Below are 25845 nucleotides of genomic sequence, written 5' to 3'. Positions count from 1 at the left end.
GGAAGCGGCGAGTCCGCCCACACGCCAGGGGGCGCCGTGGGTCGGATCGGCGCCAGCGGCCGGAACGCACGAGTCAGGCGCTGCCCCGGCCCCGCCGCGCGAGGAGCCGCCGCCGATCCCGCCCGGAGCCTCTGCCCGCCTCCGCCTCGCGAGAGCCGCGTGAAGCCCCAACCGCCGCCCCTGCCCGCAGCCCCTCCGCGGCGGAGCGCCCGGCGCCATGCCCAAGAATAAAGGTGAGGCGCCCTCCCTTCCGCGGCGGCCCGTCCTTTCGCCGTGGCGACGAGGCCCGGCCCGGCCGCGCCGGGGAGGCCTGGGGACGCCCCCGCGCCGGCCGCTGCTTCTCACGTGGGAGCCGCCGCGGCCTGGTGCCCGCGGGCGGGGCGGGGAGGGGGCGGAGGAGCCCTTCCGGCAACCCCGCCGTGCCCACGGGTCCCTGCGGCCGGTTCCCCCTCCCCGCTACCAGCCCTTCTCAGGCGTGAGTCCCAGCCTGGCTCCGGTACTACGCGGCCCAGCGACGTGCCGGAGGCCTCTGGGGCCTGGCCGACCGGGACGAGGAGGCCCTGGCGGGATTTGGCTGTTAGGGGTGGCCCTGCCCGCCGCCCCTCGGGGGTGGCCGCTGAGGAAGCGGCGGGTTGTGCGTGCTCCTCCGTGCGCTCGCTGGGCGCTGCCGCTTCTCCCCTTGTCGCTCACCCCGCTGATTAATGAAAAAGAAGAAGAAAGTGAGAGAAAGGGAACAGCAGTTTTTTGTCACGGGGCGGCGGGGGGCGGAAAGTAGTAGGAGCTGGTCGTCTGCGGCTTCATGAAGAGCATCTAATCTCCACGTGTGTGCCTTTTAAAAAGGGCATTTGTGCTTGGAGCATAAGCTTCCCTCTGAGGATTTCAGGAATTTCAGCACTACCGTACCCGCTCCGGTTATTATTCTGCTCCTTGGTGGTTACGTGCATAAGGTTATCCCACCGTTATTTATAAGGTATTTGGTAGCAGCCATCACAAAAACTGAAAATGGCAATCTTGTGCAAATCCTTGTTGAAGGGTACTGTCGCTCCAGAGCAACCAGGACATCTTAAATAGTGGAGGCTCTAATCTTTTAATTATGATGTTACTACTCAGTTTTAAAAATAGAGCTAAAAATCACCAATCAAAAAATCTAGATTTGGATAAGATATTCAAAACAGCCATTTAGAGAACAAGCACAGATATCTCCATAAGTCTGATTATTTGATTCACTGTATTCCCAGATAGTAATACATGCTCTTTGTTTTACGTCCTGTAATTTAGGCAAAGGAGGTAAAAACAGGCGACGAGGTAAGAATGAGAATGAATCAGAAAAAAGAGAACTGGTGTTCAAGGAAGATGGGCAAGGTGAGTTTTTAACTATAGTACAGCAATGCCATTGTTTTCAGTCAGATATTGTAAGTGATGTACGTTGGAAGTTTATACAAAACAGCTGGATGTCTGAGAAATACAAAAGTTATTGTGTGAAAGGTATTCTTATTGGGTTTGTATTTGAATTCTAAATGACACAGTGAGTGCAGGAGGAAGACATTAGGCAAAGGGAAATTTTAAATAGCTTCACTACTTAAGAATGAAGCTTGCCTCTCCTTGATGTTATTGTGATGTTGTGTGTAATACAGTATGTATGTAAACACTGCCCAGAAATCCCTTGAGTTGCTCTGTGTGAGGGTCTGTAAGCAGCTGTCTTAGCTGATGTAGTTCAGTGTTGCCAGTAGTTATTCGTTGTCTCTTGGATGCACAGTTCTGCTTTCTGTTTTATACCAACTATACCTTTTCTTGGATCCTTTGATGAGCTCTCTGAAGTCACTGGCCTGGCAGAACAGTACATCTTGCTTCTACTTTTCCCTGATGGTTTGGTTGAACTGGCTTCTGGGTTGGGATGTCTAACAATTACTGAAATGAGCAATAGGTAAGGTCCATACTTGACAGCAGTCAGGTAAAGTAAGCCACAGGAGTGTTCAGCTGGAGGGTGATGACTAGGATTCTCCTCTCCTTTGCCAGTTAGCGACAGTGATCTCACCTGCCTTTTGGCTTACCCTGTCTTGTGTGTCACATACTTGTGGTTGCTCACATACATATGAGTACTTGCCTAGTGACCAGTTAATCAGGTGCTTTGTTAGAAATACAGGAAAGGAACTGACTTAAGTTACTGTAAAATAAGTGACCACTGAACTAATTTTTTAAGCTTTTTCTGATATTCTGTCACAGCTATAAGCAAAAAAGAAGTTGATTTTGATGCACCTATGAAACTTAAAATCCTTTTCAACTCCCAAGCAAAATCTACTGAATCATAGAATCATTTAGGTTGGAAAGGACCTTTAAGATCATGAAGTCCAACCATTAACCTCACTCTGCTAAGTCCAGCTCTACACCTTGTCCTTGAGAACCTCATCTGTATGTCTTTTAGACATCACCAGGGATGGCAACCCAACCACTTCCCTGGGCAGCCTGTTCCAATGCCTGACAACCCTTTTCGTGAATAAATGTTTACTAATATCCAATCTGAACCTCCCCTGGCACAACTTGAGGCCATTTCCTTTTGTCCTGTCACTTGCTACTTGGGAGAAGAGACCAACACCCTCCATGCTACAACCTCCTTTCAGGTAGTTGCAGAGAGCAATAAGGTCTCCCCTCAGCCTCCTTTTCTCCAGCCTAAACAGCCCCAGTTCCCTCAGCTGCTCCTCATCAGACTTGTGCTCCAGACCCCTCACCAGCTTCATTGCCCTTCTCTGACCTCTCTCTAGCACCTCAATGTCTTTCCTGTAGTGAGGGGCCCAAAACAGAACACAGGATTTGAGGTGTGGCCTCACCAAGGGTGAGTACAAGGGGATGATCACTTCTCTAGCCCTGTTGGCCACACTATTCCTGATACAAGCCAGGATGCTGTTTGCCGCCTTGGCCACCTGGGCACACTGCTGGCTCATGTTCGGCCAGCCGTCTATCAACACCCGCAGGTCCTTTTCCACCAGGCAGCTTTCCAGCCACTCTTCCCTGAGCCTGTAGTGCTGCCTGGGGTTGCTGTGACCCAGGTGCAGGACCCGGTACCTGGTCTTGTTGAACCTCATACAGTTGGCCTCAGACCATCAATCCAGCCTGTCCAGATCCCTCTGTATGGCATTCCTACCCTCCAGCAGATAGCACTCCCACCCAGTTGTTTTTATCTGGAGACTTACTGAGGGCTTACTTAATCCCCTCGTCCAGATCATTGATAAAGAGATTAAACAGAACTGACTCCAGTACTGAGCCCTGGGAAACACCACTCGTCACTGGCCACCACCTGCTTTTAACTCCCTTCACCACAGCTCTTTGGGTCCGGCCATCCAGACAGTTTTTTATCGGTGAAGAGTATGCTTGTGCAAGCCATCAGCAACGATGAAACATTCTCAGTTAAAATTCTCATATGGTTTGTTAAACTACCGAGCTTGTGCTAAGTAAAGATTTTAGAATATTGAAATGCAACTCTGGCTAATTGGGAATTTTTTTTCCTGGTGAGTGTAAGTGGTCAGATAATGTTATTATAAAGCTTGTAAGAACAGTAATGTTGTGGTTCTTACAAACTTTATTCTTTTTAGTTAAATGCAAACTTTTAATAGTGTGTGTGAAGTACTTCAGTAGTATTTTCTGGAACCTGGTGAGGAAAGGAGATAAAATACAAGGTGAGAGATTGAGGGTAGGTGTTGAAGAGAAGCTTCATAGTGTTCAGCTGAAGCCTGATACTTGCCTTTCAGACAGTTTCTGGGAACACCAGAACATGTTGTTTCAGGAGCAGCATTTGTTTCCACAGAGCCTCTGCAGAAGGGATTCAGAGTATCAATGGGGTGTACAGAATGTTCTGCTTTTTCCTCTTCCCGCAATGATAGCACAAGATTTTGTCCATTAGGACAGGCACCGTCATGCTGTTATAAACTTTCAAACTCTGACTTTCTAGCTCTAAAAATTATCTGTAGTAAGCATTTTGGAGGGAACAAAAGCATAGATACAACCAAGGATGAGCAGTGCTTGAAAATGTTAATGTCAACAATAATATGAAAACTGCGATACATTCAGTGGCCTGTGTGGCCAGCTCCTTTCAGCCGTTCCTGTTTGATAAAATGTTACAGCAAATTTTGGTTACACTGGCAAAAGCTATTGGTTGTTTCATGAGGCTGTATTTGTTTAAAAGTTTTGCTATATGTTACCATCTCTTTCAGAATATGCCCAGGTGATCAAGATGTTAGGCAATGGAAGACTGGAGGCCTTATGTTTTGATGGCGTGAAGAGGTTATGTCATATTAGAGGGAAACTAAGAAAAAAGGTAATTCCAAAGCATTACAGTAAAGAAGAATGGCATTATGCGGGATATGTAATTGTAAAAATTTATGTGTGTAGCTCATTACAAAAGTTAATATTTCTGCTGTATTTAATATACTAAACTTACTTTTTTGATAGTAAACTAATTTGTTCTTCTGTTTGTATTGCCAACACAATGCAAAATGCCAGCAAAAGCCAGGCAGTCTCTGGCTTTTGAGAGAAGCTGGTGATTGAAAGGCTGCCTTTGTATGTGCACATTTCAGGGGGGACTTTTTTGCCTGTTTATGGCATAATAATTTTTCATATTCTAGAAACTTATATGTATAGGAAATATTTAAAAACTCCATAATTGTACATGAGGAACTTGATGACTATTTGGAAAATCAGCATGTTATAGCTGAGACTAGATCAGTACTTAGCTTGGCAGGAGAACTTCTAACAGGAAGATTGACTCCCAGCATTGGAAAATAACGGTGTAAGGGTTTTCCAAAGCCATATTTTCGTATGCTACTTCGTGAACAGTAAAGAATCAGCGTTTGGTACCCCACTTAGTTTGATCCGGGGAGAAACTGAATAATTATCAACTTCTCGCTGGGTGACTTATCTGAGTGGTTCAATAAGGGTGGTTTCAGAAGGTTTCTTTATAGCTTCCTGCAGGCACCTCAGATGCCATAATTTCATTGCCTACCTAAAGTTCCCAAAATACTTTTGTGCAAAGCTGACCTACAAAAGTTCGTACCTCCAGGGAAGTCAGGTGTATGTGTTTGCCATCTTTGCATGGTGTTCCCTCTTGCCCTTGTCAAATGTTACAGCTTTCTGTCCTCTGCTGGTGTATGGTATGGAGGAGGTCCTCTCAGTCTGTTCCCAATAAAAACAGACATTCACTGTGTTCATTTGGGATTGTTCCACCTCTCTGTTTTTGGAGACCAGTGAACGCTCATGTCTTGGTATCAGTGTGAGCCTGGTCGCTGCCTGGAGTGCACTGCAATGAGCTGTTGAGGGTGATGGAAAATGTACATTAATAAATGCTAGGTGCTGCAGAATTAATTTCTTGCTACTGAAAGCATCACTTATCTATTCCTCATGTCTCAAAGAAAGGAAAGCTCAACTGAAATGTATTTTGTCTCCAAAAAAATCAAGCTGATGTGGGATAGAACTATTGTGTGCATTTAAATTAGCTCGTGCTGTTTTGCAGGCTTCTGGCTTTTGCTTGACTGATCAACATAGTCAGTTACTAGAAACAACTCTATTCATTTTCTTGTGCTCTTCATTGTGCTTGTCCATCATCTACTTCATCAGACCTTTCTTTTGTTTTTGCCCTTGTGGAGCTCTGTTGAGAGAGTGGTGGCTTGATGCATTATTTCTGTTTTCTCAGAAGCTGTGACTTCATAACCACCTTGTTGGCTAGAAGCTCTACAAAGAAGTTTGATTTAACTTAGTAATAGCTCTGTAATGTGAAATAATGTATCTATGAGTATTTCTGACACTGGTTTTGCTATTAAAATATGAAACTGGATATTTCCAGTTTACTGGTGAGAAAGTGAAAATGGGGGCTCTAGTGAAATGTTTTGTGTCCTTCAGCAAACCAAATTGTGCTGTTTGACTCTTGTGTTATACAACAAAAATTGAATTCCTGCAATATAACATATTTTCTCTTCCAGGTTTGGATAAATACATCTGATATTATATTGGTTGGCTTAAGAGACTACCAGGTAAAAATGCAGTGTAATTTGCCAATGAAGAATGTTTTACAAACAGCTTTATTTAGTGTTAAATTGCAGCACGTATCATAAGGAAATTCCCATCTAACTTTGAATATGTATTTAGTTATGCTAAATCATGACTTCTAGTTTCCTTGTATTACAGAAAGATTGTCATAAGTAGATGACAAATCCTGGTTCAACTTGTTTTTCTGAATTGCACCCTGAGAGTTTGTGAGAGAAGGTGCTTATTGGCATAACACCTGACCTTTTTTTTCCAGGTGTAGCTGTTTGATGCTTGGATCCTGTGATATAATGGAGACTGAGTCAAGCACCAAACATTTTTTGTGATAATTTGAATTTTTGGTAATGAGAATTTTGGAGCCTTGATTTTTAGCGTTTTACCTTAAGAGGCCAGTTATCAGTAGCGAGTTTCTACTTAAATTTCCAAAAATGAAGTAGCACAATTTTACCTAATGTAAAGGTTAATGGAAAACAATTGTCATATTATCATTAGGTAAATGCTTTTTCATGAATGTTAGTGTTGTGTCATCAGTTGTTTGAAGACCGATTCTGCTTCTGAAATGTACATTAGAATTGTAAAACATTTACGATATTGTAATTTACTGTATATATGGAACTACTTCAAACTAGGAAGTTTCGACACATTCTGACTAGCCACCAAACACCTCACCATGTGTGTTCTCTGAAGAAAGATTAGTTTCAAAGGCATGAAACTGAACTTCTGAAATTAATTATAACAGGAGAGAATAAAGTTATCGCCCAGAATAAATCGAGATATTCTACAGATAAGCATTTTTTTACTTCACATTTAAAGGAGCTGAAGGGGAAGGAGGAACAAGATATTATTCTGTAAATAACATAGGTGTTATTCTTCTGTAAACAGTATAGGTCCTGTTCTTTAAATAATGTAGGTGTTACTAGTCTGCTGAGATTAATAGGGAGGTTTTTTTCTCCATAGATGACTAATAAATTCTTATTTAGGATAACAAGGCTGATGTTATTCTAAAGTACAATGCAGATGAAGCCAGAAGTCTGAAAGCATATGGGGAGCTTCCAGAACATGGTAAGAATCTTTTCACTTCAAATTGGAAGTTCATGTTGGACAAGAATATTCAATCTATCTTGACTTGGTGTGAGTGCACTCCTTAACGTCTCAAAATTACATTTTAGCTAAAATCAATGAAACAGACACATTTGGTCCTGGAGATGATGATGAAATCCAGTTTGATGATATTGGAGATGATGATGAAGACATTGATGACGTAAGTAGTAAACATAGATTCTATGTCATATGCTTGAAACTGTCATCTTTGGCAATAAGCTGCTTTTCCTTGGTTTAGAGCAAGTAAAATAATACACTGATGTTCAGAATAGCTCACCTTCTCAAGGACTGCTTCAGAAAGTGGTGTAGATGTGTGCACGGCAGCTTCCTGTTCTCTCCTCTGTCCTGCAACCCTTCTCTAGCAAATGTATGCTTAGGGTCATACTCTTAAAATACACATGAGGAGTAGTCTTGTCAAAACCCTTAAGATGCCTAAAAAAGAAAATCAAAGTCAGTTCACCCCAAAGACCTGGAGTTATGTAGCAGCATCCGTTCAAACGATTGTGTGTGTGCGCCCACATGAGGAGTTGCAGTTACACGAGTTGATGACCACATGTGGATGTGGCTGGGTGTGTTCGTATTGAAGGAGCTGAATGTAGCGCTTAGTATTGTTCTCTGAAGTGCAAGCTTCTTAAAACAAGCTTGTGATGGAAAGTGAAGTAAAAGATTTAGGAAGGTTTTGCAGACTGCTGGGATTTCCTTGCGTACCCTGCTCAGTGAGCCAGAAAGACCTCTTGGTCGGCTCCTGTGCCATGTGAGGTTGAGGCAGATAGAGCCATAAACTCCATTGGACACCAACTGCTGGAGCAGGTGACAGGTTATGTATGTGTCTTGGCAATCTGCACAAACAGGCGCGGGTTTCACCTCTCTGATTCCTCTGTAGTTTTAACAACCTGACTATCTAATAATACCTACAGAAATAATTGAGAGATTTTTGTTTTTAAAAAAACAAAGACTTTAAGTCTCCATTTTTGTTTACATGAAAATCATAAAAAGCTGCATTTTAGTAGTTAACAAAGTCAACTGTAATCCTGAATTTACAGATTTTTCACAATCAGTTGTGTTAGTACTTATCACTAAGCCACAGTAACTGACCACACTCTTAAATTGTAGAAGTAAAATTGTTATAGTTCAAATTATATAGTAAATTGCAAAAGTAGATTCTGCTGTGAAATGTTTCCTAAGATGATGCACTTCATTTTTCAGTTGAGAGATGACTGTGTGCAGGGTCAACTGGCTGAGAGGATAAGTAGTAACTTACTGAGCCAGTGAGTTAACTTAATTGGATAGACTGTTCTAAGTATATTATTATGTTTTAATTCTTCATCTTTTTAGTCCTCTCTCTCCGAGTTAGTGATGTGATGATTATCTTTAAATGCTCACATTATTTTGACTACTTTGAGGTTCTCAATGTATGATGCATTAGATTAAATATTTTTAAAATACCAATAATGGTGAATTTTTATTCAGGCTTCTTAAAATTTCATTTTTGACTTGTCAGTGGTTGAGCTTACTGAAGTTTTAGCTTAGTGAAGCTAGCAATACTTTCTAATACTGCGTGCTTTTAATAATGAAACTATTGTAAAAGTCAAAGTGATAAGTAGCTGTAGGAATATTGAAATAATAAAATCTGCAAATCAATGGATCTTTGTGTGGGATAATGTATTTAAGTGCATAGCTATGATTGTTTTTAAGCTTCTGTCAGCTATGCAATATTAATGTCGTGCTTTAAGAAAGGAAAAGACATAAAGAGATAGAATGTGAATGACCTTTCCGAGGATCATCCTAGTCTGCCTAGAATGAAGTGCAGCTTCCAGGGTCATAGTTAATGTGAAAGACTTGGTGGAAGCTTTGCGCTGTTGCCTGCGTCAAAAGAATGGTTAGAAAACGGTTCATTTTTGCCACCAAATCAGCTTGCATAGTCACTACTTAGGGAAGTTACCTTTAAACTTGATTTTGTTTTCATTTTTGAGAAGCATGGGCTAATTTATTTCTGTAGTACTTATGCATAATATTGGCAAAACTGCTTTCCTGCATAATTGTGGTATTTTGATGGTGGTGAGGACAGAATCACAGGACGTAAGAGGAGTCGTCATTCACATGTTAAGGAAACGGGATATGAGCTGAGGCAAAATCAGTACTGTACTGAGTTCAGGAAGTCTCCTGTTGAACCATAAAAGTAGCCTAAAGAAAGAATTGTTTGATGAAAAAATGCATGTGAATTAAATACATGGTGTGATGTTTTGCTTTTCAGATCTAATTTGGAACAGAGGTTTACATTCCGACGTTTTTCCTCCAAGGATTGTTCTACATTGATATTTCGATTATTTTTTGGGTGAAGTCCCTTTCTTTTAAGAAGACTGAAAATTCTCGGTAAAGAGTGTAGTTTGTTACATCAAAAGGATTTATTTTCAATGTTTGTTTTAAAGTATTTATATTTCTTTAGAAATGGATAATGCTGGATTATCACAAAGGTTCAATGAAACGCCACAAATATTTTGTCTCTTCACCAATTAGAGCTTTTATCTCTGGATGTAAGTGAGATACAGTGACATGGGCTGTAAAAGACTGCATTCCCGCTTCTGCTTTCATCACTACAATTCCAGTTAAACTTGTATTTTGAAATAAAAGTTGTTTACCCTGTAATTATCATGGATTTTGATTAAACACAAGTACCCAGTTGAGATTCGTATCAAATCATACTATGCAGTGTTTGTCCTTATACCCCTTGCCTTGATGTTAACTTTGAAAAGATTTTGATAATATAAAAGGAAGGCAGAGATCTGCATTTAAATTCATAATGCATGATGAATCTGCTTTTCACGTCTAGTAGCATGCTGCTATTTTTATACTGATTTTGATAATTAAAAACACTCATTATTTCAAAGATGTAAATTTGCCACAGCGGAGGGGTAGGGGAGAAGGAAAGCTAAAAAGTTAGCAGCATCTCAACTTTGCAGTTGAAAACTGTCTTGTATGCAGAGCTCTTGTAAGTACAGTGGTCAAGCTGTAGTTGCAGAAGATGAACACTGGGTGGCACCCAACTTAACAGGGATACAATACTACAAAACGTTAATAGTTGGGTTTGTGCTGAAAAATACATAAACTAGTTTTTCCCCGAAGCGAATGCTTAACATTCTTGATATGTTAAACATGTAGAATATTTTTACATTATAGAAAGGGTTATGTTTAGAGTTTTATTTTCATCTTAAATTTTCCATACATTGTAAGGTACAACTTTAAAGGTTATGTGAACTTTGAATAACAATATAAATGGGAAAATTTCTGTTAAATGTAGGAAAAGGATCTTTTCATCCAGAATAAATCACTGAAACAAACTAATGGAAAGATTCTTCTCCACCTTCAGACTGGAGGAGTCAATTAAGAAGCTGAATAAAGACTAACATCATCATGCAAATATTATTTTGTGGTAGCCTTAGTTTCTTTGTCTTCAATTATGTATTTAACAACTCTGAAAGCAGGTTAATGGAAAACTTCCTTTTGTGCCATAAAAATCTGATTCTTGACACTTGTATTCGTTATACAGTCTTTTTGCTATGATGTAAAGTGACTACCCCAATAGATAAAAACAAAATGGCTTTAAATATGGAGTGGCCTCATTGCTTTATATGATTTTTAAGGAGAAGTTTGGGGCTAGATTTGAACTTCCAGAGCTTTTGCAGAAACATCTTCTCATTTACTTTTTTCCTTTCATTATAGTGTCTATTTTCCTTATGTGGATCTGGTATCTTATTCTAGGGATAAGGATTTCTTAGTACTAAGTAATTTTGCCAAATGTTTCATGGATTTTAAATATCTATTTTAAATATCTGTTGTACAAACTTGCTAAATATTGGGAAAAGATACTACCAACATAGCATTCTTACTCCACTGATCTTCCAAGTATATCAATTTACTGTCTTTATGTGCCTAAAAGGTTCAATTATATCAAGCAACATAAATGCTGTAATGTTTCAGACTAAGGTTTATAAACCATTCCCAAGCTCGTTGGTTTCCTCAACATACTAAGTAGACTATGAGCAGCTTGGAAAATGGTTAAAAGCTCTCAAAACTGGTCTTGATGTGCAAGTGCAGACAGTGTCCTTTCAGTTGTGCTAACAGAAATGTTGGTGATCAAATTACAATGAATGTTTACTGAAGATACAGTTATTATAGAAATGATACTTGTCAAAACCAATCTTGTGGCAAAAATGTAAAGTGAATGGTTGGTGGTAAGGAGAAATACAAATGATTGTAGTGCTGTTGTAAGGAACTTATTTCACTGGACCTGAGTTGCCCAGTGTAACAGAGACTTCACCTGTGGGACAAAAATGAAATTGTTCCTGGCAGAATTGGTCATGGTTTGCCATGAGGTTCCTTCCAATCTTAATTGCTCCCAGGCTCACACCTGGCTCACCCTGAACTCTGCAAAGTTTTTAAGGAAGTTTCCAATTTAATTATTAATTTATTTTTAATGCTCTGGCTCAGCACCATGTGGTTCCTACTTATGAGCTAGGCTGCATTGCCTTCCTTGAACACACTTCCTCATCTTGTTTCTCTGACCACTCCTTTATTAGCCCAATCTAGAGAGTTTTAAATTGTCCCTTCTTGCTTTTCTTTTCTTTGGAAGGGAAAACCAGCTTGCACAAGTAACTCTCTTTTCAGTGTCCCCAGCTAAAGAACAGCAGAACAGCAGCTGCCAGGTAGAGGCTTGCAAGACTGCAGACACTAAAGCAATGAAAGGTGCTCATCTGAGAGAGTATTTTCTAGATAATTTTTTAATAACTCTTGTTTGAATTTGGGAACTGCTGCTCACTTTTTATCTATAGTGTAAAATTGAAAGTAAAGATTCAAAAATTAATTTTCTTCAGCTAAAGTATAAACTTTGTGTTCTCTAAGATGTTTCTTACTTTGAGGTCTTCTCTTCAATTAAAACTTTGAAACATGATTTTTGTTCATTGTTTCAAATCTTCTTTGTCTCGTCACATTATAGTAGGGGCAGCTGTGCATTTGGTTGGTCAGTCCTGAGGCTTTTCCACCCTAGTCCTTTCCAGATATAGTCCAGACACACTAACTGAAGAAAAAAAAAGTACATGGGGAAGTAAAAAGAAAAAAACACCACCTCTCCTTATGCAAGAGAAGGAAGAGCCAGTAAGCCATGATTGTTGAGCTCCATGCCATTTATTTGTTACTGCTGATAGATTATATCATATGACTCTGTACTGTATGTGCTAGTATACATATATGTGGTACTATATGCTAATGCCACATGTATGTGATAGATGCCATACATGTATATGGTAACATATAAATACACACACACTTCAATTAGTATAGAGTATACAAGCTGGTAGAGATGAGGCTGGCACAATAATTGCTCTGTAATCTGAGTGATGTCTATGAATGAAAGTGAGCCAGTGACCGAGTGGGACAGGTCGCTGGGTTTGGTAGTCGGCTGTACTCCTGTCCAGGTTCTTCGTGATGAACGGATGGGGCTCGTGGTCTTGGTTGTCAACCAATGCTGGGTTGTTGCTCCCCTAGGCCCTCTCGTGACAAGGTAAGTCCTGTTTTCAGGTATGTTGGGGTATTGACTGTTCCGCGGTTGAGTGAGATCCAGTCTAAGCCATAATTATTTGCTGTTACTGAACATTAATATCATGGGACTTGAATACCTCTATTATATGGTTCAGTAGAGGACTCAAGCCATGATTTTTGTCTGTGCAATCCTACAGGCAGTTTGGCCACTTCACAGAAGTGAGGACTTGAAAGTTAAAGTCATTGCGGCCCTCTGAAAGATGTGTGGGAAGAAGGAAGTATTATTTTAAATCATCTCGGAGTAGTCTGAGTGCAGCTTTACTTGTCCCTGTAAACTTGAGGCCTGTTGCTGGCTTTTGTGAAGGTAGCTGTTGCCAATGCTTTCTCATTTTGACACAAAACAATGAATTGTCAGTGTGTATTTTTCAGACTGTGTATGCCCTTCCCTTTGGAGAAGAAGGGAGAAGAGGTGAGCAGGGAGGCTGCCTTTTTAATCACAGGAAGCATGAGTCAGGGTTCCAATTGATTAATTCAGGTTCTTTGTGAGATGTCTTGCCCATCAAATGTAATGCCAAAGATTAACTTCGTGATTATAAAATACAATCTCAACCAAATAGAGAGGTAAGCTGAAAATAATGACTACCTTCATGTAGTTATTCCACCTAGGAAGTAGGTACTAGCAGCAGGGTACCACTAGAAGCATTTAGAGACGTGTTTCTCCTTTCAAGTGCTTGTTTACTCCTGGACTACACTTGGGTTTCAAATGTTTTAATTATACCAATTATGTCTCTAGACATTCCTTTACATGCTTAGTGGGACAAAAATACTTCAAAAATATATATAGATGAGACTCTGTTGTCTGTTCTATGAGTTAGGTTCTCTTAATGTTTTTTTCCAATGTGTTTGTAGACAGAGGGGACACTTGCACAGCATTTTTATTTATATCCAGGCTCTCAGCTCAAGAAAGGAAAGCTTAATCAGAAGCTGAGACTTGGTGACAGTTAGGGGGCTATTATGGCATCACTTGCCAAACAGTAATGTTCTGGTTTGACTGAAAATGGGTTAATTTTCTTTGTGCAGTTAGAAAGCTTTCTTTTTCATAGCTAGCATGCTCATTATTTTGACTTAGTTTAAGAACAAGCAGGTAACACCCCAGCACAGAGCTAATGTTTTTAATTGCTCTGGTCTGAGAGCCAAGGACATTCTGAGTGCTCTGCCCACAGGTGTGAGGAGGCAAGGAAGCGGGGCATGGATGGGGCAGAGCTTGACTGATATCCAGACTGATCAATGAGAGCGTTCCATCCCTTTGGCGTCATGCTAATTATTTAAGGAGAACTGGGAGTTGGGAACTTGCAGTTGGCTCTTCTGGTCTCTCTGTGTCTCTCTCTTCTCTTTGATTTTTTTTTTGTTGGGGCCAGGGGAGTTTTGGTCAGGACGTTCAGCCCGGCCTTTTGCCATTTGCAGAGGCCTCTGGGCTTTTCTGCCTTTTTCTTTCCTTCTCTCTCTCTGGGATCAGCTGTGTGACCAGGTGCTGTTTCCTGGGACTGGCTGCTCAGTGTGTTCGTGAGGAATTGCCTTGAGTATCTTTTATTTCTATTTAATATATATATTTAGAAGTAGTGTATTAGTATTTTGTTATTTTATTAGACTCTGTTTGTCTCAATCCAAGTTTCTCCCTTCCCTTTTGATTCTCTCCCCATTGGGTGGGCAGGAGAGGGGGTGAGTGAGCGGCTATCATGGTTGTATTGCTAGCTCGGGTTAAACCACGACAAGTAAATCCTCTTTTGAAGTACTTGTACTGTATTTTCTAGACACTCATTCTTCCCTCCTGTACAAGTGGGTGGCTCCAGTCCAGTGCCTCCTGTTTGTGTCTCTAGGCTGTAAGGGTGTAGGAGTCTCTTCTGTGGTCACTAGCATCTGTGTTACTTCATCAGTCCTACTCTTCTTTATGGTTAAGGTAATGAATTTTATTCCCAGTTGAGGAAGATCATCAGCAAAATGCCCTTGCGTGTTTGGCCTCTGGAGGGAGCAGACAAGCAAAAAAAAAAATGAACAACCTTGGCAGATAAGAGTGAGCAGATTCTCCCAACTTCTCCATAGAAGGAGCTCATATTGCTGCGTTTCAGGGACTCTGAAGTTCCCAGTGTTTGCAATAATTCTTGCCAGGAATAGAAACACTTTAGTTGTTTTGGGTTTTTTTTTTTTAATTTTTTTTTTTTTTAGTAGGTTGCCTTCTTCCTGAGGAACAAGCTGATTCCAGCATATAAGTATGAGCTGATGTGCAAGCCTGTCACTGGCAGCAACATGTGACATAGGACACTGCTGTTCATATCTGTAGTAGATAGAGCCAAGAGCAGCAGCTGTAGTGGGGGATCCCCGTGGGACACCGTGGGACCTGCATGGGTTATATCCCTTCCACCATCAGTGGTACCTGCTGTCAGGGAGGATTCAGCTTTGTGACAATCCTCAAGACAGTGGCAGGACTCCCTGCAGTTACTGTGTTTAGTCTCTGTGCTCAGAGAGACAAGCCAAGTGCTGCAAAGTGCTTGATGAAACAGATTCTGACTGACAAGGCTTTAAAACTCATTGTGGTAGACAGTAGCGGGGGACAGGGAAAGATGCATTAAGGAGGTTTCTGAGAAGTATTTTACTCTTTTGCTGCCTGACCCAGTGGAAGGATCTCCCCTGCTCATGGCTGAAACTGGTCGTGTATATAGAAGCTACAGTGGTTAAGGCTGTAGTCCTGGAGATTTGCTGAGAAGCCCAGGGCCCTGAAAAGGTGTGGAAGACCTTGCCACCTTCTAAAACTACGGACAGCAGCTAGATCTTAAGTTTTGCTGAGAATGGCAGAAGTAGACAGTGCTAAGTAACTGTGTAGGGTGTGACAGAATAGATAGAGATGGATCTTCAGACTGGCGATGTAACCTCACAGTTCTCTGCTGCTAATTGACTGCAGCATAGGAGCCTGAATAGAAATGAAGAGGAAGGAGGCACAGAGCAGTTGTTAGAGTGTGTTAGAGTGTGTAAGGATAGCTTCCCCCTGTGTTTGGGAAACAGCTTCTCAGGCTCTGGAGAGGTAGTGTTTAGACTTTTGCAGCTGTCAGCCTAACAAGGAGGACTTGTAGTACCTTATTCTCAGTGAACCTGTGGCTTATGAAATTTTTAATGGAACATTTGGTTCTTCTCGCCTAAACGGCACTAGCCACTTTGGAAAAGAAAAAGTATGGGTGCATCTATTGATTTTAGTATTCATAAAGATGTTAGATGGTTCTGCCAGCCCTTTTGGATGGAAACATCTTAAAAGATGCCCTAAGACCCAATGGTGTGGTTGTCCAGCCTTACTGTATTCCACTCAAGTGACTGGTTGAGAAGTATTGGGCATTCTGCATCCCACTGTGGTTGGCAGCCCAACCCTCTTGATAGCAGCTTATACCACTTGCACCCTAGTAATGTGTCTTTGGACCACTACTGTTAACCAGAGTGTTGGCCAGTGAGCAGAAACCCCTTCACAAAACAGGGCGCCAGTTTCACAAAGGTGTTGGAAACATGCAACAGGGTAGGGATTGTTTCAGTAAAAATGTGGGTATGCCCCTGTAAGTGGAATAAATACTGTCACTGATGTATTGTTATACTGCCACCAACTAATGAAACAGTTGCTGAAAAGTGGAAAAAGCCAAGGTTAGCCAGTGTTCCTCTGTACTCAATTATGCTGTTATCCTCAACAGCCTCCTTCTCTTTCCCTCCTCTACCCCGTTTGAATTGATGCTATCCTAGTGCTAGCTGTACATTTTGTCTACAAAGGGAGGAAGAGTGATCTCAGGCTGTGTGAAAGGTTTTAAACTAAACTGCTGTGAAGTTACTGTTTAGGACTACAAAAGTCAAGATTAACTGGAATATTTAGTGTAGGATAATACAGAAAACAATGTACGGTAACTAAGAAAGAGAAAAGAATGTAGCCAGAACCTGAAATGTGGTATTACAGGCAGCTTAGGTTAGCCTAGCAGTAGTTACATAGGCAGATGTTAGAGGATCAAAAAGCATTGAAGATGTGTGTCTGATTTAGAGCATGGGGAAGCATTTAGAGGAAACAGCTTGAGTGCCAAGTAGCCAATAACTTTATATTGAGAAGACAGCATGTCTGCTTTGATTACTTGAATAGATTGCCATCTTCTAAATCAATTAAAATAATAAAAGGGGGAAGGCAGGAGACTATGGCACCTAATAGTTTTCTATGCCTTAATAATAATATTCTTTTTATTTTACCTCAACATACCAAGTGGATAAACTCAGTAGGAGCGTCAGCTACTGCTTTTCTTAAGGACATGGTTACAGTAAGTGACACCCAATGTTCCTTCCAATGGCTAACTAAGCATATTTTACTTTTTCTCTCTTTCCTCAAGGGGAGCACATATATATGTAATTAGAACTTAGACATACAGAAATAAAGTTGTTTAGCTGAGCTTCTGGCTTATCCCTAAAACTTCAAAGGATCAGAGAATATTTGGTAACTGTATACCACAGCTGAGTGTCTATATTTCAAAATAACTTAACGTGGGCATCACAATTAGAAAATGCTTTAGCAAGCCATATATTAATATTTTTCAGAAATATTTTAAAGATTGGTTTGTATGGCAACTACTTCAAAGAGCATACATAACTCACTAACCATAATTCAGTTAAGGAGACATCTTATCTTGACACTTAACTCACTAAAGCCTACACTTACTGTTCTGTTAGACTAAATTCTTTCTTCAAGTAACAATCTGTTGCTTGCGATAAGAGATGGAGTGTCTAAGAGGAGTTGCTAGTACAGTAAGTAGATTTGAGATATACTGGGCATGGATCTTCCACTCCCGCCACTATATATCTTTTTTCCAGTAAATTCTAACCTCTGGATTAAGAAATCTAGAGGTGGCAGACTAAGTACATTCTGTTTCTTGTTCCACCTCCTGTCTCCACTACTCTCCTTCACACTTCCCCAGTTAGTCCCTTTTTAATCTTAAGTAATAGGGTTCTAAGTGCACTTCCCTTCTTGCAATATCTTGCAATATTTCAGGTTGGTACATCAACTGAGCACTTCATAAACATGTGAAAATATCCAGTCTGTCAAATTGAAAGGACCATCTGGACCCTCTCATCCTGCTTTTGAGATGGCCAAAAGCAGATGAAGCAGCGCGTAGGAAACAGGTCATATACAACAAAATCTCTCTTCTTGTATGATTTTCCACTTCCAGTGCTTACCAGCTTGAGGATTCCCCAGCTGGAGCTCACTGTGTCAGGATAAACCCTCCCTTCTGAATTAGAGAAGTAGGGAGTAAGGATGAGAGTCGTTCAGAAAAAGTCAGGAAAGGGATTTTTGATTCTGCAAGTGACCAGGTTGCACAGGTCTGCTCTGGGGCTTTATCAGGAATCTGGATTGGGTGCTCAGCTCCCAGCAGAAACACCTATTTTAGTGGCATTGCTTAAAACAGCACAAGATTTGTCCTTTTTGGTCAAAAAGCAGTTTCCCCTTGGAGTCTGTTCCTCTCTTAGAATGTCCAGCTGTAAATTGCTGAGAGGTCTATATATGCCAGCAGAACATTGGAGCCATTTTACAACAGTAGATTATAAAGAGGAAAAGATTTTCCTTTCTCAGGAGTGAGAAAACCTTGAGGTCAACTCTTTTCATCACATACTAGGAAAGTGCTAGAACTTCATCTCCAAGTCGAGTCTCTCTCCAGGCTCCTGTTGGACACTCACCACCCCATCTGAAACGACTTCAAATCTTTGTTCTCTCCATAGAGGTGTGATGGTGTTTGCCTCCCTTGCTAGCAGCCTGCTGAGATTTGCCACAGAGCAGAACCACGTCCTGTGCTGGTGGTGCTGCGCAGGGCGTCTCTGAACCCTTTGGTGTTCCCAAGAACTGCTTCTGTCATGAGATGTGCAGAAATACTGTCTTGGGCTCTGTTTAAACTTTTGCTCAGTCTGCCATTGCAAAAGCAGTTCAACTTGATGGTGTTGTGTGCTCCACTAGCTTTTATTTTTAGTGGTTTCCAAGACCATCCTTTGTTCAGCTGCATGAGACCAGGTAAAGGTGTAGGGGATTATGGCTTAGAGGCATCCATCCCATAACAATCCTTTGGAACAAAAAGTTAACTCATTTACCCAAAACTGGAAGCTATTTAAAATGTACGTTCATTCTTTGTATTTACCTTTGAATCCCTCAAAAAAAACTTGGCTATGAGATGCATCCAGAAGTTGGGGCACATTCTTCCCCTTTTGTAGTTTGCTTGTGCACTAGATCTAAAAATGTTTCCAGCTCAAATAACCACATCTTTGCAGGCCTGGTGAGAATACGCCTTTGGACAGTGGGTTTTGAACAACTTGGAACTCTGAGCTTTCCTCAGCATCATGTGCTCCAGTCCTTTCAGCAGGCTTGTTAGACATCTGCCGGACTTGCTTGTGTTCTCATGCTGGGGAGCCCCAAAATGGTATTTCAGATGCAGTCTCAACATAACAGTGTTCTTCACTGCAGTTTGAAGCAAGTGTCTGGTGTATGATTTTTTTGTCCACTACTGAACTGTTGAAGCCCTCAATCTGAATTACAAGGCTCGAACTTGACTCCAAGAATCTGAGAACTCCTGATTCACTTTTGTGTTAGAGAAAGTAACTGACTTACTGTCTGTCAAGGTTTTGATTGTAGGGTGACAATAAAACCGTGGCAGATATATTGTTAACCCCCTCTCCCCGCCTTTCTCCTTTCAGCCCCTTCCTCTCCCGCCTTCCCACTAAAGACAGGCAATCGGGAGGGAAAAAAGGACAGAGAGAAGAGAGTTGGAAAAATTAAAAATGTTTTACTAATGCTACTGATAAGAATAGAGAAAATAATACAAAATATACAAAACCAATCTTGAAGTCCCAAAGTCCTGGATTGGACTCTGCAGCCAACCAGAGCTGGATTCAGGCTGTCACTAGGCCTCAGTTCGCAGGGACAACTAGCAAGGTCCTCTCCTAATGTCAGCCATAAGAAAAAGGGCCGAGATCCTCATGATCTCCCACTTTTCTATGAAGTATTCACCTGAATGGGATGTTATACTCCGCTGGTCAGTTTCTTGGTCACCAGTTTCTCGTCGCCCCTCTTGTGAGATGTCCATCCATGCTTATCAATAACCTCGCATTCCATTGCTATGTTTACCAAAACATGTATCTGGTTCTCCAGAAAAATGCGGCTAATATGACAGCTTTAGCTGACAGGCAAATTCACTAAAAGAGAAACTTGTTTTTAACAAAACCAGGACACTGTCTTAGCAGAGGAGATGCATGAAGTGAAAAATACAATTGGGAGGCATTGCATTAAAAAAATCTAGAGGTTCCCCTTCCTGCCTCCCCTCCTTTTTTTTTATTCCGACTAGCTTTTATCATAAGTGGTTCCCCTTCCCGCCTCCCCTCCTTTTTTTTAATTCAGACTAGCTTTTATCATAAGTGCAATCAGATGTGCTTGTATCTTTAGCAAAAGCTGCACCATGGGCTACAGTACTGGTGACTGCCATAACCACAGATATATAGATCAGAAAACCTTTGAGGGAAAAAAATAATTCTTGTGTTTTATGGACTCCTTTTGAATTATTTTTGAAATATTTTTCAACTGTGTGGCTTTTTTTGAAGCTAGTTTTGTTAATAGCCATTGAACTTAGTTGGAAGAATACGTGAGATTCGGACTGCCGCTGCAGATTTCTGAACCGGATAAAGAATCTTTCATAAGATGACAGATTTTATATGTGCTTATGTCTCAAGCTTAGACTGTAACTTTTGTTAAATTCAAGTTATTTTGTCTTCAGGCTATCCTCCTAAGATTTCTTCCACTTTCAACTGACAAAGTTAAATCTATTAATTTTTTTTTTTGTTTTCTGTCAGAACTATATGGTTGCTAAAAGCGATTGTCTGCATAGGATGGTCATGGAAAGGTTTTTATCTATTATTTCAGTGGTTTCAGTTTGTTAACTTAGAGCTGAGACTCAAAGGTCTCATTTATATCTACGGCATCCCAGCTGAGAAAAGTAAATGCTAGTCTAAATGGTAGGACGTACTTGTCATACCAGAAGGACCTTCAGAGATACATTTGTTTGGGCTGTGAGGTTCTGGCAGTATTTTTCTGTTTGTGTTTAAACAAAGTATTTTTCTTAAGTCCATAATCAGTTTGAGTGTTCATTCAGTAGGATTATTTCTCCATCTTTCTATTTAATTAGCTTGCAGCCTTTCTTCTAGGGAGGTGCCTCCTGAGGAAATAAACAAGTGCAACCACTGGAATAATTTCATTGTTGTTGCTGCTGAGAGCCCATCTAGCCAAGCCCCATTTTAAACTCCTTACCTGTACCTACTCAAAGGCCATAATTATTGGTCACTGCCTTGGTATCAGCAACCCCTGAAGTCACAGTTTTCCATCTGCAATATTTAAGACAAAAGAGTCTAAGAGATACCACTAGCTTCAGATCACTCTTCAAAGTGTCAGAAGTTGAAAATCTCTTCCATGGCCAAGTAGCAACTGTCACAGACACACATATGGAAACAACAGTCACTGGTGGTTCAAATGGCACCAGCTTTTACTGTACTGCTGGATCAGGTACTGGATCTGCATGAGACAAGAAAAAAAAGGCAGGTAAAAGAAGATTTCTGTTGCTTAGACCCCCACAAAAGAAAAGGGGGTCAGATAGTGTGTTTCAGTACATCCTCGGATACTTAACTTTTTCTCCCCAGATGCAGGACTTGGCATTTACCTTCCTTGAATTTCATAAAGATTCTGTTGACCCATTTCTCCAGCCCGTTGAGGTCCCCTTGAATGGCAGCACAGCCAGCTGATGTATCATCTACTCCTCCCAGTTTCAGTCATCTGAAAACTTGCTGAGGGTGTGCTCCGTCTCATCATCAAGGTCATTACTGAAGATGTTGAGGAGTATTAACTCCTGGGGCATATCACTAGTGACTGGCCTCCAGCTCGACCTCATTACACTGATCACAACCCTCTGAGCCTGGCAGTTCAGTTAGTTTTCAATCCACCCCACTGTCTACTTATTGATTTCAGTAGGAAGTTACAGGAGATTGTTGAAAGCCTTGCTCAAGTCAAGACAATGTCCACTGTTCTCCCTTCCTCCACCAAGACACTCACATCATCTCATCATAGGGGAGGCATGATGACCACTTTGTAAATCAATGCTGACTACTCTCCAACACCTTCTCATCTTGAATATGTTTGGAAATCACTTGCAATACTGCCTTCCCAGGGACTGAGGTGAGGCCGCCTGCCCCGTAGACTCTTGGATCCTCCTTTTTGCCCTTCTTGAAGAGAGTAGGAACTCTTTCCTTTCCTCTGTCCCCAGGAACCTCCCCTGATCACCATCACCTTTCAGGGGTAATAGCAAGAGTGGCCTTACAAGGACATCAGCTCCACGATCGTGATGTTATGACTCCTACGTAATTAAAACCCAGAGGAAGCAGCATGTTCCACAAATGGCTGGATTTGCAGGGAGAAAGAAAACTGATCCTTAATTGGACGTGACAGTGATCTTTAATGTTTGAAATTAAGGTAAGTTAATGTTTGATTAACATCAGATGTTTACTTAAGTTCTGAAATATATAACAACTACCTATAAATACCTCTCTGGGAAACTTCTTTAAAGTTATGTTAATTTACCTTTTTAGCATATGTATTTCAGATTTATTTACTGAATTATATACATTATTATGTACATATATACACTATATATATATTGTAAACCAAAATACCTGATTTTTCAGCAGTTGTGTGTTGGGTGCATGCCATCAGGTGTCTTTTGCCTCTAGTTTCTTGAAGTATGGCTGCTCTGCTCCTCTCCTTTAGATACACCATGTCCTATGCTTTTTCCATTGAAACCTAGAATACTGGATCCAAGGTCAAATCCATCATAAAAGTAAGAATTTAGATGTGTAGAATACATGGATATATGCTCCCCTCTGAGGGTTGTTTGGTTTGATTTTTTTTTATAAGGAGAAAAAAACAAACAACAAAACACACTTCTAAAACTTCTAAACAGGAGACAAGGAGATTAGAGTTCCTCTGAACATGGTAAAGCACATTTGATTAGTGGTGACACCTGAAAATCATATTGACCGTAAATGACCTTATTGTCATTTGCCTACGATGACAGAAATCGTATGGACTCTCATTAACATGGCCACTTGCCTCTTGCAAGCATCAAAAAACCCTCCACTTTTCAGATCCCAAGTAAGCAGGTCTATCCAATTCACCCCTTTTGAAAGCATTCTCCCCTGTACCATCCAGCACAGAGGGTCAAAGAGGTAGGACCAGAATTCATTCACAGGTCTAGTTGCTTCAATTTCTTCTGCTTCAGAGGGTGCTCTATAAATCTGTTGTACTGAGGACAGAATCATAATTTTGCAGTTGTCTTTCTATTAAGTGTTGAATGGAGTATTACAATTTCATCTGCTCCATCATGTCAAGCTATGTTGAAAACCTGGAAAATTTATATTTTGTTCAGAAGCAATTGTCTTTCTATGTGTAGCTTATTCCCAGCTGATAAAGGCAATGTCAGTCTACTGAGGAACATTATGATCTTCAATATTTCCTGATGGAGGGAAAAAAAAACAATGCAATTCAGAAAGAGGCACCTTTTTCTCTGTATCAGGCAGTCTGAGAAGCTGCTGGGCTGAGATGTTATGGAATTGATATAGTTCACAGCAGAATATGTCTATTTATACCAAAGCATTTCCCACAGAGTGAAGAAGTTGGATAATGCTTTGATATAATAACAGGAGGCCAGAGAAAGGCTAATTGGTAATTTAGGTTCTCTTTCTTTCAGACATGGCAGAAGGAGCAACTGAGTCCAGATTTAGATTTTAATGTGGGGGAGGACAAAGTCAAGTAAGCCAGAAAGGTGAACAGGTGCCAGGACAAGGGAATGAGGGATGTGGAGCAGAAGCATGGCTTTAATGCCATACCTGAGCTAAAGTCTCTTGCTATAGTTCTAGCTTCAAAAAGTGGGTTGATGTGAGGTGTTGCCTCAGTTATGTAACTCACTAAAGTGTTTTCCATCTGTCAAATCTTCTCTCTTCAAACAGGCTAGGTGACAATCTTCTACCACCACTCATGAAACCAAACACGTTAATAAATAGTTTATTTTAATAATAGAGCTTCAGTAATAAGCTGTTGTGAAAACCTGAGGTGTCCTGTATGACTGTAAAAATGTTGGTTAGAAAGCACCTCTGGAAGCTGTATTTGACTTGAACCAGTGCAGCACCAGACTATGTCACTCTCAGCTTTGCCTGAGTCTTGAAAAGCTCCAATGACAGATTCTTCCACCTCTCTGGATAACCTGTTCTAAGGCCCAGATACTTTCTTGTTGATTTTATTTTCTGATGCTCAGTCTGAACCTCCCAATCTGTAAACTGTGGCAGTTGTTCTTTGTTAGACCAGTTGGCAGTAGCACGAAGAGTTTGGCTCTGTTACTTTTGTAATAATATTTCAAATAGTTGTAGGCTAATGTTATGTCACGTCTTAGCTTCCTTTTTACCAAACTAAGTCCAGCTCCTTCAGCCTCTCCTCAATAGCCTTGTTAGTAGCCTCCCACTGAACTCTTTCCAATTTAACCATGTTCCTCTTGATCAGTGGTATTCGAAACTAAACAATATTTCAGGTATGGCCTCACCAGTACCGAGTAGACATTATTAACAAATTACCCTTCACATGCTGGCCACAATTCTAGTGTCACCCACTACGTGGCTTCTTTCAGAAGAACGTGTTGCAGGTTCACATTCATGCTGTAATCCACAGGACTATGACCTGGCCAGCCACTTCTCAGCCCATACCTGTAAATGGGTTATTCCAGCTGTCCCAGGTGCAGAACTTCATACTTGGATCATGAGCTCTTCTGTCCAGTCCTTAAGTTTTTCAGGGTCTTTCTGAGTTGAACCAACAGCCACTTCTCCTAATTTAGTGTTACCTGCAGATCTATTCAGAATGAGCTCTGTGTTGCAGCCAGGTTGTTAATGAAGGCTTTTGATTATGGGTGCCAGTATTGACTCCCAGGGTGCTCTGCTGATTACCAACCAAATAGTGAGTTACTGACTGCTACCCTTACAGCCAGTTTTCAATTCATCCAAACAGTCTGTTCTTCCCGTCCATGCTTCTGCTGTTTCCAGAGGGGAAGGATGGGGATTTGGTGTCAAAAGCCACATTCAAATTAAAGTGTATTACACCTACCACTCTGCAGGAGCCCACAGAGCCAGTCATTTTATCATAGCAGGCAATCAGGCAGGTCAAACATGGTTTGCCTTCTGGGGTGACTACTATGGATTATGTGCTCCCTGATCTTTCCATTGACTGAGGTGAAGCTGACTGGCATACAATTTCCCAAGTCCTCCTTCTTGCCTTTGTTGAGGATCGATAGTGGTCTCATGCTCAGGTTCACCAGCTCTTTCAGTAGCTTGGGATGATTCCTATCTGAATAAATCCAGCTTCTCTAACCTCTTGTTCCTCCACTGCTGGCTGCCCCATTCCTTCCTGAACTGTGCCATTACAGGCAGGGGGCTGGGAGTTGGCTTTGGCTGTGAAGACAGAGGCAGAAAAAAAGGCACTGAGTTCAACAGCTTTTTCATTGACAACTCTCATCACCGTGGTCTTCACCACAGAAGCCCATTCTCCTTGAATTTGCTTTTCCAATTAGCATTCTCACAGAATCTGCCTTGTTCCAACCAGTGCCCATCAGTCATCTCAGCTCCAGCTGGGCTTCAACCTTGTGACTTTGACACCAAGTACCTAACATTGCTTTTTATTTTTTTTTCCCTTTTTTTTTTTTTCTTTTCTTTGTGGTGTTGGTTTTTCTTTGTGGTAGTGGTTTACTTAAGTAACTAGAATAATTTTATTTAGTTTGGCTAATCTAAACCACATAGGAGATGGTCTTTCTGACTCTTGCACACTTTTGCTCCAGCAGGTCAAGACTCATGAATGAACATTGATAAATTCCTCACCTGCAGAAACAGTTATCTGCTACTAGGAAGACAGGGAAAAGATGTCTGAAATTATAACCTTAGTTAAATATGGCTAATACAAATATAAATAAAAATTAAATGGAATTATCCTGGTCTTTAAAGATTTAGAGGAAAGATGCAATTAGACAGTGAAGAACAAGAGATATCCCCATAGGAAGA

At 41.0% G+C, this 25845-nt stretch overlaps 2 protein-coding genes and 1 long non-coding RNA gene across 3 annotated transcripts in view; 2 read left to right on the top strand and 1 right to left on the bottom strand.

Annotated features, from left to right (window-relative positions):
- Window positions 1-25845, bottom strand: part of LOC309441946 (uncharacterized protein) — a 555153-nt gene that overhangs the window by 450382 nt on the left and 78926 nt on the right. The gene's annotated exons all lie outside the window — the stretch shown is intronic.
- On the top strand, window positions 44-10736 carry EIF1AX (eukaryotic translation initiation factor 1A X-linked). The gene is made up of 7 exons (XM_082043517.1): window positions 44-233; window positions 1279-1362; window positions 4206-4309; window positions 5967-6017; window positions 7011-7092; window positions 7200-7291; window positions 9386-10736. The coding sequence occupies exons 1-7, from the start codon at window positions 218-220 to the stop codon at window positions 9389-9391; spliced, it is 435 nt and encodes a 144-aa protein (XP_081899643.1). The 5' UTR covers window positions 44-217; the 3' UTR covers window positions 9392-10736.
- LOC309446687 lies at window positions 21817-25702 on the top strand. The gene is made up of 3 exons (XR_014185489.1): window positions 21817-21931; window positions 22020-22225; window positions 25629-25702. It is a non-coding gene; the product is annotated as an uncharacterized lncRNA (long non-coding RNA).

This window comes from Streptopelia decaocto, assembly GCF_964273445.1.
Source record: "Streptopelia decaocto genome assembly, chromosome: 1".
NCBI classification, from domain to species: Eukaryota; Metazoa; Chordata; class Aves; order Columbiformes; family Columbidae; genus Streptopelia; species Streptopelia decaocto.
This window is presented reverse-complemented; position numbering and strand designations above follow the sequence as displayed.

Coding starts and splice junctions, on each gene's coding strand:
- EIF1AX (XM_082043517.1), top strand. Junction 1,363..4,205: donor GTTCAAGGAAGATGGGCAAG/GTGAGTTTTTAA, acceptor CATCTCTTTCAG/AATATGCCCAGGTGATCAAG. Junction 6,018..7,010: donor TTGGCTTAAGAGACTACCAG/GTAAAAATGCAG, acceptor ATTCTTATTTAG/GATAACAAGGCTGATGTTAT.